This window comes from Pseudorca crassidens, chromosome 15 (genome assembly GCF_039906515.1).
Source record: "Pseudorca crassidens isolate mPseCra1 chromosome 15, mPseCra1.hap1, whole genome shotgun sequence".
Lineage (NCBI taxonomy): Eukaryota > Metazoa > Chordata > Mammalia > Artiodactyla > Delphinidae > Pseudorca > Pseudorca crassidens.
In genome coordinates, this window is record NC_090310.1 from 44,453,085 (window position 1) to 44,465,549 (window position 12,465).

General features: G+C 52.3%; 1 protein-coding gene across 6 annotated transcripts in view; it reads left to right on the top strand.

Annotated features, from left to right (window-relative positions):
* Positions 1-12,465, top strand: part of SYNDIG1 (synapse differentiation inducing 1) — a 118,134-nt gene that overhangs the window by 53,447 nt on the left and 52,222 nt on the right. For all 6 annotated transcript variants that reach the window (XM_067707401.1, XM_067707404.1, XM_067707400.1 and 3 more), the window contains one exon: positions 7,068-7,622. In XM_067707401.1, the coding sequence (XP_067563502.1) occupies positions 7,146-7,622 (477 nt within the window). In that variant the 5' untranslated portion in view covers positions 7,068-7,145. The remainder of the gene's footprint in view (positions 1-7,067; positions 7,623-12,465) is intronic.

Here is a 12,465-nt window from a genome sequence, read left to right on the forward strand (position 1 = left end):
CTGTGCTCCATGCTCAGCTTCTCCCAGACCCCCACCCCATCCTTCTCCTTCCTGTTCGACTGATTCCTCTTCCTGGGCGGCTCCTCAGCCTTCCAGGCTGCTCACGACTATTTTCTGTGAATTGTTCACAAGTGCTCTCAGGTGGGTCGTCCTGTCTGGCCTGAGCAGCCACAGGAGTCCGGCCACTCTGTCGCCTTTACCTCCTCCCGCACGAGCCCCGCTCACCCCGCCAGTGACCCTGGGCTCCCAGGAAGATGCTGCACTGAGCAGGCAGCGCAATGCGGTGCTCGGAGGCCCAGGCTTGGCCGCCCCTCCCTGCGGGGGGACGTGGCCAGGTCAGTGCGGGGAGCACGTACACCCGCCCAGGACCCTCCCCAGCCTGTGTCCACAGCTTCGGGCCACATGGCCACTCAGCTCTAGAAACACACAGAGATCCTCAGTAGGTGACCCTCTTGGAGTACAGCCTTGCGGACACTGGGTACCACCCACAGCCTGGAAGGGTGAGTGAGTGAGGGGACGGACGCGCCAGTTACCCGGGAAGGACCGTGTGTCTCCCGGGCGTCCCCGCAGGCTCTCCAGGCGCCTGTGTCCCCCAGGAAGCCCTCTTGTCCGGTGGCAGCAGCACAGGGGCTGCCAGCTGTGGAATCCCCTGGCCACTGCCCAGGCTACTCAAATAGCCTCTTTACAACACATTTGTCAGAGACAAAATCGCAACCACGCTCTCCTGGATCGTGCCACCCTGAGGTCCCTGCAGTCATTGGCCTCTGGCTGCCCTAGAGCAGCTGAGCTGAGAGGGGTACCCGCGGCATCACAGCCACGCCCCCATTGTCCCCTGCGCCCACTCCCCGTGCTGCCCACAGACCCCGCTGCCCAAGCAGCCTCCGTGATACCACATCCACTCAGGAGCTGATCTTCAACGACGCCCAGAGTTTATCACAGTAAATGTTTTATGTGCAGATGACATTCAAGACCCTCCAGTCGAGGCCCCTGCCCTCCTCCCACTTGACCCCTGGCCCCTCTGCTAGGCGTCCCTGCCTCTTGGCTTTTGTTTCATGCTGTTTCCTCTACCTGGAACATCTTTCTTACACATCTTCATCTGTTGATTTTTTTTAACTCTTTGTTATAGAAAATTTCAAACGTACATGAAAGTAGAGAGAATTGGATAATGGACCCCATGTACCCATCATCCAGCTTCACTGATTATCAACCCAGAGCCGACCTTGTGTTCTCTGTACCCTACCCAGCTCTTCCCTTCCCAGATGATGTTTAAACAGATCCCAGACATTGAATCATTTATTTCATCTGTGAATACTTTAGTATGAATCTCTAAAAGTAGGTAGCTCTTTTTTAATCTTCATCATACACCTTCCAAAAATTAACAATACCTAAAAAAATTACAAAGCTCCAGCCAGTGTACTCATTTCTTCAATGTCTCAATACATAAACATATATAAATGTGTGTATAAATGTAGAGTCATTTAATATGAATATGTATGTGTAAGTATATGCATGTGTTTGTGTGTACATACATGGGCACGATACATACAGGTACATATATATACATACAAAAAATTGAATCAGATCCAAATTAAATTAATACATGCAATTAGGTGCTATGTCTTCTAAGTCTCTTTAATCCACAGACTCTTTCTCTCTCTCTCTGTTTGATAATCCTTACAATTCCTGGGTTATTTTTCCTGTAGAGTTGTCCACATTCCGCATTTTGCTGGTTTCATACACCCATGATGTCATTTGACCTGTCCCTCTGTTGTCTGAATTTCCTAATTGGTAGTTAGATGTAGAGATTTGATGAAAATAAGGTTGTGTTGTGTTTTGCTGTGTTGTGTTGTGCTGTGTTTGTTTGGCAAGAAGGCTTCATGGGTGACGGCATATGTTCCCACAAGAGGGAACATGTCGTCTTTGTCCTGCTTGTAGCCCCTGACCCCTGCCAGCCCTCACGCCCGCCCCTCTGGTCGTTCATCGTAGCTCGTAGCATCTGGATTCCACAGGAAGGCCTCGTGGGACCCACACTCCTCCCGTCCGCTCACCCACAGGCTTTAAGCCCGGGGTCAGTTTGAGTCAATGTAAAACCTTTGACTCAAGTCTCCCTGCCGCTGCATCTTCAGTGTGTTACTCCATTGGCTTCTGTTCTAAAGCATTTTGTGGGCCAGCCTGATGACAATCTGATTTTCTTATCCTTTTGAGTGACCCAGGTTTTTTTTTTTCCTGGATAACCAAAGGTGTTATGTTTGTTTGTTTTTCTTTAACATTTAGTAGATTGCCTGTAACTTACGTTGGGATTAGTCATTCTTGGTCTGTTTCTCTGGGTGCTGACTGAACCGTTCAACATTCACTTCGGGAACATTTTCTTAAATCATAGTTTTAGTGTTTGCTGTTTTCCATTGTTTATTTTCTTCTCCGAGGTTTCCTTGTATATGCATATTGTACTTTCTTTGCCTTTATTCTGCATTTATTGCTTTGTTTCACAATAGTTTCAGCACTTTAAATGCACACAGTGAAATGCACGTCTTCGGTGTTACAGTTTGATTAGCTCTGGCAAATGCAAACGTCCACCATAACCCCTGCCCTACCAGGATACTGAGTCATTGCATTGACTGAGATACTGCCCTGTGCCCTTTGCACGAAATCGTCCTTCCAACCCTGATTCAAACAATGTTTTGATTGCTTCCACAACAAACACTCCGCTAGAATTTCATATAAATTGAAGTATTCATGTTTTTTTAATTTAAAACATTTTTCTGTTTTCCATGTTCTGTTTCTTTTAAGGGACGATCCACTGTGTTTATTCGCTCCTGTGTCCCTTCTGGCTTAGCCTTGATTTCTGAAATTACTTTCTCTTTTATTTCTAATTCTTTCCTGGGTTCTTTTCACGTCTCTTTCTAGTCTCAAATTCTGTTGTTTCTGATTATTTTCCCAATCCTGATTTATGTTGCTCTTCACGATGTCTACCATTCTCTCCATTCCTTGTAGCTCATTCTGAAACATTAGATTTCAGTTTCATGTTGATGTGACTTTCCGACAGGTTGGTTGTGTAACTACTGTTACACTGGTTTATGTAATTGTTGTTCGCTGATTCGGCTTTTAATATCGGGAAGTCATCTTTCTGTCTTCAGCGATCACCTAACACAGTGCCTCGCAACAGTAAGCAGTTGACAGATACACATCTTATTGAACCGAAGCCTAGCCTGTTGTGGTCAGTGTGAGGTTTTTCACCACCTTGTGGAAAAGCTCCATCTGACCCCATAAAACCCCAAGGCTCATGGGCCATGAGGTACAAATCATAGAGCCGAAGGGGCCGTAAAGCTTTTCTCGCTCAACTGCGTTATCAGTAATTCCTCTTCCACAAGCAACTTGCTAAAGATCATAGGAAGTAGCAAACCTGAGGGTAAATTCCTGGTTTCCTGACTCTTAGTTTCGTCCTCTCATATCCTGCCAGCCTCAAAGTAAAGAAAAGTGTGTTTCTGTACAACGCAGAATTTGTACAGCTGTTGCCTGTCTGCTTTCTGTCTGTTTTCTTTCACAGCGCCCCTCAGTTTCCTTACCTGCCTGGTGTTCACCCAAACCCGTGGGTGGGAGGGCTCTCTGAGCTGTGGTTCTGAGAGAGAGAACGAGGGAAGGAGGAGAAAGGGGATGAACCTTAGGCACCAGGAGACCCCTGTTCATCCTCTCCCCTCCCCCGACCACCAGCATCAGTAATGCAGCAGCTGTAGCGCGAATGACCAGCTTCCTCTGCCAGACTCGTCAAAGCAGACTGCAGGGCCTCACCCGGAGGACAAAATTGGGAGCGCTTGATGCAGCCCAGGAAGATCTCTGTTCACAGAAGGCAGGCAGCATCCTCGACAGAGCGGAGGCTGTTCAAGCAGAAAGAAAGGATCCAGTCAAAGGGTTTCCTCTTTGCAGCTGCTGGTTCTGAATATCATGGACTGAGAAAAAAATGAAGTATCATTTGTTATATAATATAACCGATTATATTACATAATTTTACGTCTGTTACAAAGAGCCTTGGAGGAATGGCACCATCACGGGTAAGACCCCAGTAAGCATCGTGAGGATGCTGGAGGAGACCCCAGGCTCTGGCACGGGACGTTTTATCTCAGAGCCGCTAAACTCGGGTTCGGGAACGGCTCTAGTCGGGGAGGAGTGCGTGGAAGTAAACACAGAGGAAATGAGCGAATAGGAATTAGGGGTTAGAGACAATGACAAGCCAGTCTGTGTTAGAAGAAATAGTATTGAAGGATGCTGAAATGACAAAAATAAAATTCCACTCATTCCAGCCCCTTTACCTCAGATGTAATCATAATTTATCATACTCAACGTTGGAAAAATTCACTCCAAGAAGAAAAAAAAGGTCTTTAAGAATGTAAGTTGTTGGGGAATTCCCTGGCGGTCGAGTGGTTAGGACTCCGCTTTCATTGCCGAGGGCACAAGTCCAATCCCTGGTGGGGATTAAGATCCCACAAGCTATGCAGCGCGGCCAAAAACAACCAAAAGATGAAGAATGTAAACTGTTGGATGTGTTTGTTTAAATACTAAAAAGAAGGATAGGAAATAGCTGTAATATGGAGCCAACAGCCAGAACCCACACTATGCACTACAGAGCAGGGCCCCTCCCTTCAAGGTGCAAAATAACCCTTGTGGTCGTGTTAATGCGGATTCTGACTCGGTAGCTCCAGGTGGTCGAGACCGTGCCTCCCCGACAGAATCCCAGGTGGTGCTAATGGTGCAAGTTCCCAGCCGCCTCTAGGTGGAGACGTAAGCTGCGCCTGCCTCAAAGCGCCATGATTTCGACCCACTTTGAGGCTGGTGCAGCTCAAGGAGATGCCCACGTAGCGTTATCCCAATCCCATAACCCTTGAGACTGTCCATTGGGCACCTGCTGCATACCAGGACCAGAGGGGTGAAGGAGCCGTGGTTCTTTGGTCTCAGGCTCTGGGCAGGGCAGGAGCTGAGGAGGAGGTGACGTGAGTAGCTGTCACGCTGGCAGAGAAGGACGCACAAGGAGGTAGAGGAGAAACCGGAGCCCGGCTGCCGGGAACACACCAGAAAAGGGAAGGTCACTCTGGCTGAACTGCAACAGGAGACTCCATCCAGGAGGAGGAATTTGAATAAATGTAACCAAATGTCTTTTGTGAGATACTCACTTCGGATCCAGGCAGGAGCTGAGTCTGAGAAGCCTAACTGAGTTTCAAGAAGGTTATTCTGGTCTTGTTGGTACATCCAGCCCTGCATGAGGGGCCCAGCAGCTTCGCTGTGGAAGGATGAAGGCCAGAGAAGCTGGGTGTTTGCACCAGAAACGCCTGGATGAGCTTGGAAGGTGACTGGGTGCGGAGGTGACGCGCACACACAGGACATGCTTCGCAGGTGCTCAGAATCGGTGGTTTTAGCTCTCGGATTGTGACTGGGCCCCAGGGCCGAGGGCTTCTGAGAGCCACAGCAGCAGAGCCCATACTGTGTCCTGCTCTCGGACATGGGACACAGTGTCACAATGGTGACACCCACACCTCCCAGTGCATATACTGCCCTCGACTGGTCATCTGTCGACTCAGTTAAACTGCTCTTTTCCAGTTAGTCGCAAGGGTGTCTTCGCTCTCTCCTCCTCTGCTCAGTCTGAAAATTTGGATACCTGTAGCTACCACCAAACCCAGCGGTTATGATGTAAGAAAATTCTTAAATCTCATAGAAAGCCGGAGCACCTGAAAGCCCCAAGAGGGAACGTTTTCCTACATAACAGTTATTAATTTGCAAAGAAGAAAAGCTGTCTCCCAAAATCTTAGGCTTGGGTATCTTCTTTTCTTTTTTAACATTTGAAACCCTAGAAAGGAGCATGATCTAGGGCGAAACAGTTTAGAAGACTTCTTAATTGTATCCCAGCTGTTTCTCTAAGCCGAGCACCACTGAGGCAAGGAAATTTCCAGTCTGCTTCCTGGGACCCTGCTGAAGGCCAGTGGCAAGTGTGAGCATTGAGATAATTCTAACACAAGGAAAGAACATACGAGAATGTGTGTGTGAGATTTCCTCAGCCGGGGAACTTAGTCCCTGTACAGCACTAACATGTAGGTCTTCCTATCACTTCTAAATCTGTGTGGGGCGTTTTTTTTGTTTTTTGTTTTTATCACACAGAGGTATTTTATTGTAAGTTATATGCGAAAGCAACTTAGTTCTTCAGAAAAAATTTTTTAAATAAAATAGATCAATATTTAAGATATACTAGACCAAAAAAAACCCTGAATAAAGATGATAAAGATAAAAATATATTACTCAAAAAAATCCTTGAGGGCTTCCCTGGTGGCGCAGTGGTTGAGAGTCCGCCTGCCGATGCAGGGGACGCGGGTTCGTGCCCCGGTCCGGGAAGATCCCACATGCCGCGGGGCGGCTGGGCCCGTGAGCCATGGCCGCTGAGCCCGCGCGTCCGGAGCCTGTGCTCCGCAACGGGAGAGGCCACAAAAGTGAGAGGCCCGCGTACTGCAAAAAAAATCCTTGAATTTATTAGAATATAAAACTTTAATGTCCCTCTAGTCAAAATTTTATTCACAAGAGGTCGTAGGTTGGTTGTTTGTTGGAAAAGTTCAAAAACTAAAATAGTTGCTTTATTTCTTTGTTCCATTAGTACTAAGTCACAAGATCTTTGTAAGTCAACCCTCTCTTCCTTGGTGTGAGTTTTCTGCTGGGACGAGGAGCCGCGGGCCTGGGAGGGTTGGACGAACTGCCCCACGTCCCCTGTGGTCGAGGCTGGTGAGGGTAGGCTTGCCTGTGGGTTTCAGCAGGTCGGTTGAACTCATGAGTTTCTCTAGAGCGGCAGTGGTTCCAATTCCTGCAGAGTCGCCTTCATTTGGAGCAGAGACTAGAGTATAGATGCAAGGAGTCCACCTCTGGCTCCCTCTGGCCGCTGCCCCCATGGAGCCTGTCTAACTCGGCAGAGCAGGTGGGCTCGGACCAGCGGCTGTGCACCCCGGTGACCGGGAAACCCTGAGACAGCCAGGGTCTGGCTGATGAGCAGCTCTGCAGGCGTGATTTTCTTGTCTCATCTCCGTTTCTTCCTCCTCCAGGAGAAATGGGCCCCGTGAGGCAAGCGTGACCCTCAAGTCCAGCCCGCCAGCCCGACGCCCGGCCGGGAGGACAGCGCCATGGCTGGAGTCGTGGAGCAGAAGAGCGGGCTGGTGCGCGGCAAGCTCGGCGAGGCCGGCAAGAGGAATGGCCTGATCAACACCAGAAGCCTCGTGTCTGAGAGCAGGGATGGCCTGGTGTCCGTGTACCCGGCGCCCCAGTACCAGAGCTGCCGGATGGTGGGCAACGCAGTGCCGGCCGCCCCGGACGGCAGCAGGAACAAGCCGGTCCAGCAGCTGCTGGACCCCAACACCCTCCAGCAGTCGGTGGAGTCCCTCTACCGGCCCAACATCATCCTCTACTCGGAGGGCGTGCTGCACCCCTGGGGGGACAGCGTGGCGGCCGACTGCTGTGAGACCACCTTCATCGAGGACCGGTCGCCCACCAAGGAGAGCCTGGAGTACCCCGACGGCAAGTTCCTCGACCTCTCGCCAGAAGACATCAAGATCCACACGCTCTCCTACGACGTGGAGGAGGAGGGGTTCCAGGAGCTGGAGGTCAGAGCGCGTGTCTGTCATGGGCCTTCGGGAGCAGGGTGTGGGGTTCCGGCGGGATACAAGTGCCAGGCAGAAGTCGGGGCGTGAAGCCAGTGTGCGCAAGTGCAGGGAAACCGAAGTCTTCTGGGTGCCCTTCACTCAGAACATTTGTGGAAGATGCGGGGATGGAGAAAGAGCTGAGGACCAGGACCTGGGGGGCTTCAGCAGAGATTCTGGTCAGAGAGGGCACAAGGTCACAGCCGTCGGACAGGGCTAAGATGGATTTAACGGTTGACAGTGCTGGCAGGGGGTGGGGCTCTGCTGACACCCCGCCCACAGGGGAGACCGGTCACTGGCAAAAGCGAGCAGGGGAGGGGGGCTCATGGTCCTAGGGCCACACAAGGCTGGAAGTACACGTGTGGGGACAATTTGGGATATTTTTGCTGCTACGTGTGGTTTCCTTAATTTGACATTCCAGAGCGTCTACTAAGGATCATTGGAATAGCTGAAACCTGCTGGAAGAAACAGTTGAAGTTGATAGCATGAGGGGCAGACGAGCTGAATTATTGCAGGGTCCCGTCTCCCGTAGGGCAGGCATAGGCGTCAGATCACACGCCCAGAAATGTGCGTGTTGGCTGGGGTGTGATGCACGGCCGCCCCCGTGGAGGGCAAGGGTGAGGCTGCAGCGGTCTGAGCCCAGGAGGCCAGCGCCCAAGCCGGGGGGCAGTCATTTTGCTGCTGTGAGGCTAGAGGGGGTTCCTCCAGGACATGCATGGCAGGGAGAGAAGGGCCGGTTTCTGTCAGTTGGGAGGGAGAGACCTTTAGGAGGAAGCGTGTGGTCAGAGGGAAAGGAAGTTGGTTTCCTACTTTGATAGGTGAGAACTTTTTGTGGGTGGAGGGACACGTCCAGGGCAGAGGATACCGGGGGGCTGGGGAGGCAGGAGTTGGCGTCCAGGCAGAAGTCTGATCTTTCTCAAGCAGTCCACACAAGGCTTGTCTGAGAAGGTTACCAAGTCCAAGTGCTCTAGGTGGAAGAGGATGGGATGAGGGCCCACGTGGGGGAGGGTCATGGAGCTGGGGGAGAGTGAAGATCCTCAGGGCGGTGACTCAGGGAAGCGACCATCCTAGAAGAGACAGCCAGCGTTGGGGGTGGGGGGGAGTCTGTGTGCAGGTGTGGTCAGGCCCGAGCGCTGTGACCTTCCCCGTGATGGCCGGCCGCCCTTCAGCAGGGGAGGCTCAGGGCAGAGCAAGCTCGTTGCTTCCTGCCTGCAAGCTGGGAGAGGCAGGAGAGAGCAAGGGAGGGTGTCGAGTAGACAGCCCCACCGCGGGGGCCCAGACTGGGGAGAAGGTCAGTGAGGTCACAGGGAACTGATGGGCCCAGGAGACCAGGGGCGTCAGGACCGGAGGTAAAACGAGAACGAGAAGCAGCTGGAGAGGTGGTTTTAGTCCAAAAAGATATTCAGAAACGGAAAACAAAATGTGCTTTTGTAGCAAACCCTGTGAACACAGCCCCGAACCCAGCTGACGGGGAGTGGAGTGGAGGGCAGCTGTTGGAGGCCGTCGGGAAGACCAGCACACCCCGGGGACCCCGTCAAGGGGCAGAGCGGAGGTGAGCTTGGGCCATGCTGAAATTTGAGAAAGTTGGGCGAGTGCTTTAGCTGCCATTCAGGAGCCTCTGTTCAGCGTCCACCTTTACCAAGGTCTGGGGTTTTGCCTAAAGCCAAAGTGTAAGTGCTGCGTGGAGTTTAGGAAGCAGACATACAAAGATGCAATTTCAGCGAAACGCGGGAGTTATGGTGATGGAAACCTGCCGCTCCGAGAGCCTCCGAAGGAGAGGCTGACCCCCGAGCTCAGCGTGGGGCTCAGTTGTGGCTGCAGAGGAGGCGCCCGGTTGTACCTGGCCAGGGAGAGAGAGACCCTCCGGCAAGAAGGTTCATCGGGGTAGGGGGTGAGATTCAAAGGGACGTCGTGAGTAGATGACACACAGAGGTGTCCAACCTAGATCTGCGGGGACAGCGAGGGGTTAGACCTGGTGAGGCTGGGAAGGCAGGACCAAGGGGACGCGGGGTCCTGTCCCTGAGGACCTCACTGCCGTCTCGGGGAGACTGGATTTTAGGTGGGGACACAAACCCAGAGGCTTGGAGACAGGAGGGACAGTAATAGGGTCAAGAGGAGCCCCACGGAGGGGCGGGGCCGAGACTGGGAGCCCAGCCTGTCTGCAACTCCAGGGGTGCCGCCGTGCAGGCTCGTGTGTAGGGGATCCCGGGGGGATGGGGGTGTTTCAGGTAGGGGTGCATCGTCAGAGCTGCTCTGGCTGCAGAGCAGGACGAGGGGCCTGTCATAGAAGAGAATGAGAGAATCAGGGCAGCATTGCAAGTGAACAGGTGCTCAGGTAGTGGTACCTGCCATTGTCTGGAGGAGATAGGAAGGAAGGGTCGGGACCTCTCTGTGCACAGAGGGTCCCAAGCCCCCCATTGGCCAGGCTGGCTGGCACAGGATTTTCAGCTTTGTCACAAGTTCTTAGAAATCAGCTCCAACACATAACATCCCCAGCAGTGAAAAGTGGGGGACACTTAGTAGACTGAAAATGTAGAGGTAGCCCTGCCTACGCTGTTTCTTCATCACTCATGTGGGCTTCAGGTCTCCCCTCTCTCTGGTCACATCCTACATGCAGGAAGTGTTCTGTTTTCCCATTCCATGAAAAATAATGGGCATGTACACATTAGCATTTGCTGTGTAACAAATATCCCCCACATCGGTAGCTTCTAACAGCCCTGTGAGCTCGTGATTCTCGGGGTCAGCATTCTGCAGGGGTCTCAGCTGGATGGAGGCTGCTCTGCTGGGCTTGCCGGGTTCCCCCACTGGCCTGAGCCTGAGAATGTGGGCTGGGCTATTGGCCCGGGTGACAGAGGTGACAGGACCACATGCCTCTCATCATGTGGCGGTCGTGGTGGGGATTCCGGGAGCAGAGAGCAGGGTGAGCAGGGAGCCAGGGCTTTTCAAGTCTCTGCCGTGGAGCACACGTTATACATCTTATCTTCCAAAGCAAGTCACGTGGCCAAGACAAAAGTCGGTGTGGGAGGGGCTGCTCAGGGTGACAGGATAGGAACATGCCAACCACAGGGCCAGGACTGCAGCAGCTCCCACAGAGCAAGCGTCACTTTTTAAGATCATTGAACTGAACAGAATGAGAACAGTCCTGGTCGTATTGTTACTCAAATAAAAAAAACATGGTCCTTATTGATGTGGGGCTCTTCCCAGAAGGCAGCTCTACTTCCGATAAAAGGGAAAATGTGGTTTTGACTCCTTGGGGAGTTCCATGGCTTCACTCAGTCTACAGCAGATCGATTCTGTTTCCTGGAAATCACAGTTTTCAGAGAGCTTTGCCCTGGTAGGAGCAGGGCCTTGTCACCGGAGCCTTTCCTCTGCCCCCATCTCTGCCTGGACTTGCCCAGCACTCAGAGTGGAGGTGGCCTGGTCCAGACGGGTCCGCTCACTGGGCGCACATCTGTAGGAGCTCCTGCAGCTTCATTTGCCTCTGGAGCGGTGGTGCTGGCGTGAGCGGATCTGCAGCTGATTGAAAGCATCTTGTGCGGAGGCCTCAGCCACGGCATTTGCCGTGCGCTGCCAGGAGAGTGGGGGCCCGTCACAGCGGAGAGTCAGCCTGGGGAGTTGCAGGGGTGCGAGGGGATGGAGAGTGACCGGGCAGGCGCTTCGGGGTCCCTCGGGACGCTCTGGGTGCACGATCCAGGGCCTCTTCCTGGTACCCGACCGCAGCTAAAACCACAGCTCACGGGGCCCCAACCGCAGGAAATCACGTCTCCTTTTCACACAAACAAACTCAAGCAGAGAGATTTCAGGCACAAGTAATAAAGCAGTTCTGCAAAATATAAAATTTGAGCTTAAAGTTATGAAATGAAGCGGGTGCGGGTCAGGGCTGGAGGGGCCTCATTGCATGTTGAAAGGCTGATCGTCGCCCTTTTGTGACAAAGCCAAGCCTCCAGCATCCATTGGAAAGCACATGGGATGTCATCACTGGGAAATAGTGACACGGGAAGAAAGCAGAAGGCGACGTGTGTTTGTGGAGCATCTTCCTGTGCCAGCCCCTCTGCTCACCCTGCCGTCGGATCCCGGCAGCCACACTGGGCGACAGGCTCTGTCCCTAACGCTGCACATGAGAGGTGGAAGGTTGGAGGGGTCCCAGGTGGCTCTCCTGGCATCAGACTCCTGTGTCCTGATGGCGATACTCTGTGGTCCCTGAACGGCTGTTTCAGACACAGCTACCTCCTCATGTCTGAGCCCTCACCTGGGCTGTCCAAGCCCTGAGTCTGCCCTCCCGTGAAAAACCGGAAACCTTTTGGGAGAGACAGGGTTTCACACTCAGGGTAGGACCTTGCAGAGGCCTCTTTCACACACAGGAACGAAGCAGGGAGGACTCGCAAACATTTGACGAAAACCCCAAAGCGTGAAGAACAAAGAACAGAAGAACAAAAATAGAAGAGTGCACCCAGAGGAAACTGAAATCACTCAAAAAATAATAGGCAGTGTTTTAACCACGATCTTAGCGTCCTACGAGAATGTGAGAGGCTGCTCCGGGGTGGGGCGGGGAGGCCGGGTTTCATTTGGTTTGTTTGCCTTGTACCTGGGCTGGACCCTCACGTGCGCTGGTGACAGAGGTGGTGACTGGGGGTCCTCGCCTCGCTCCTGGCTCGGGGTCAGTGCTCAGACTCAGATTAAGGACCAAGTCCTTGAGGCTCTTAATCGGGTGCAGGGAGCAGCCTTTGTCAAGACTTGGTTAAACAGGAGTTTTTTTAAATATAAAAAATGGCAAATGCTGGGAATTTTTGTCCTTTATTGTATTTAT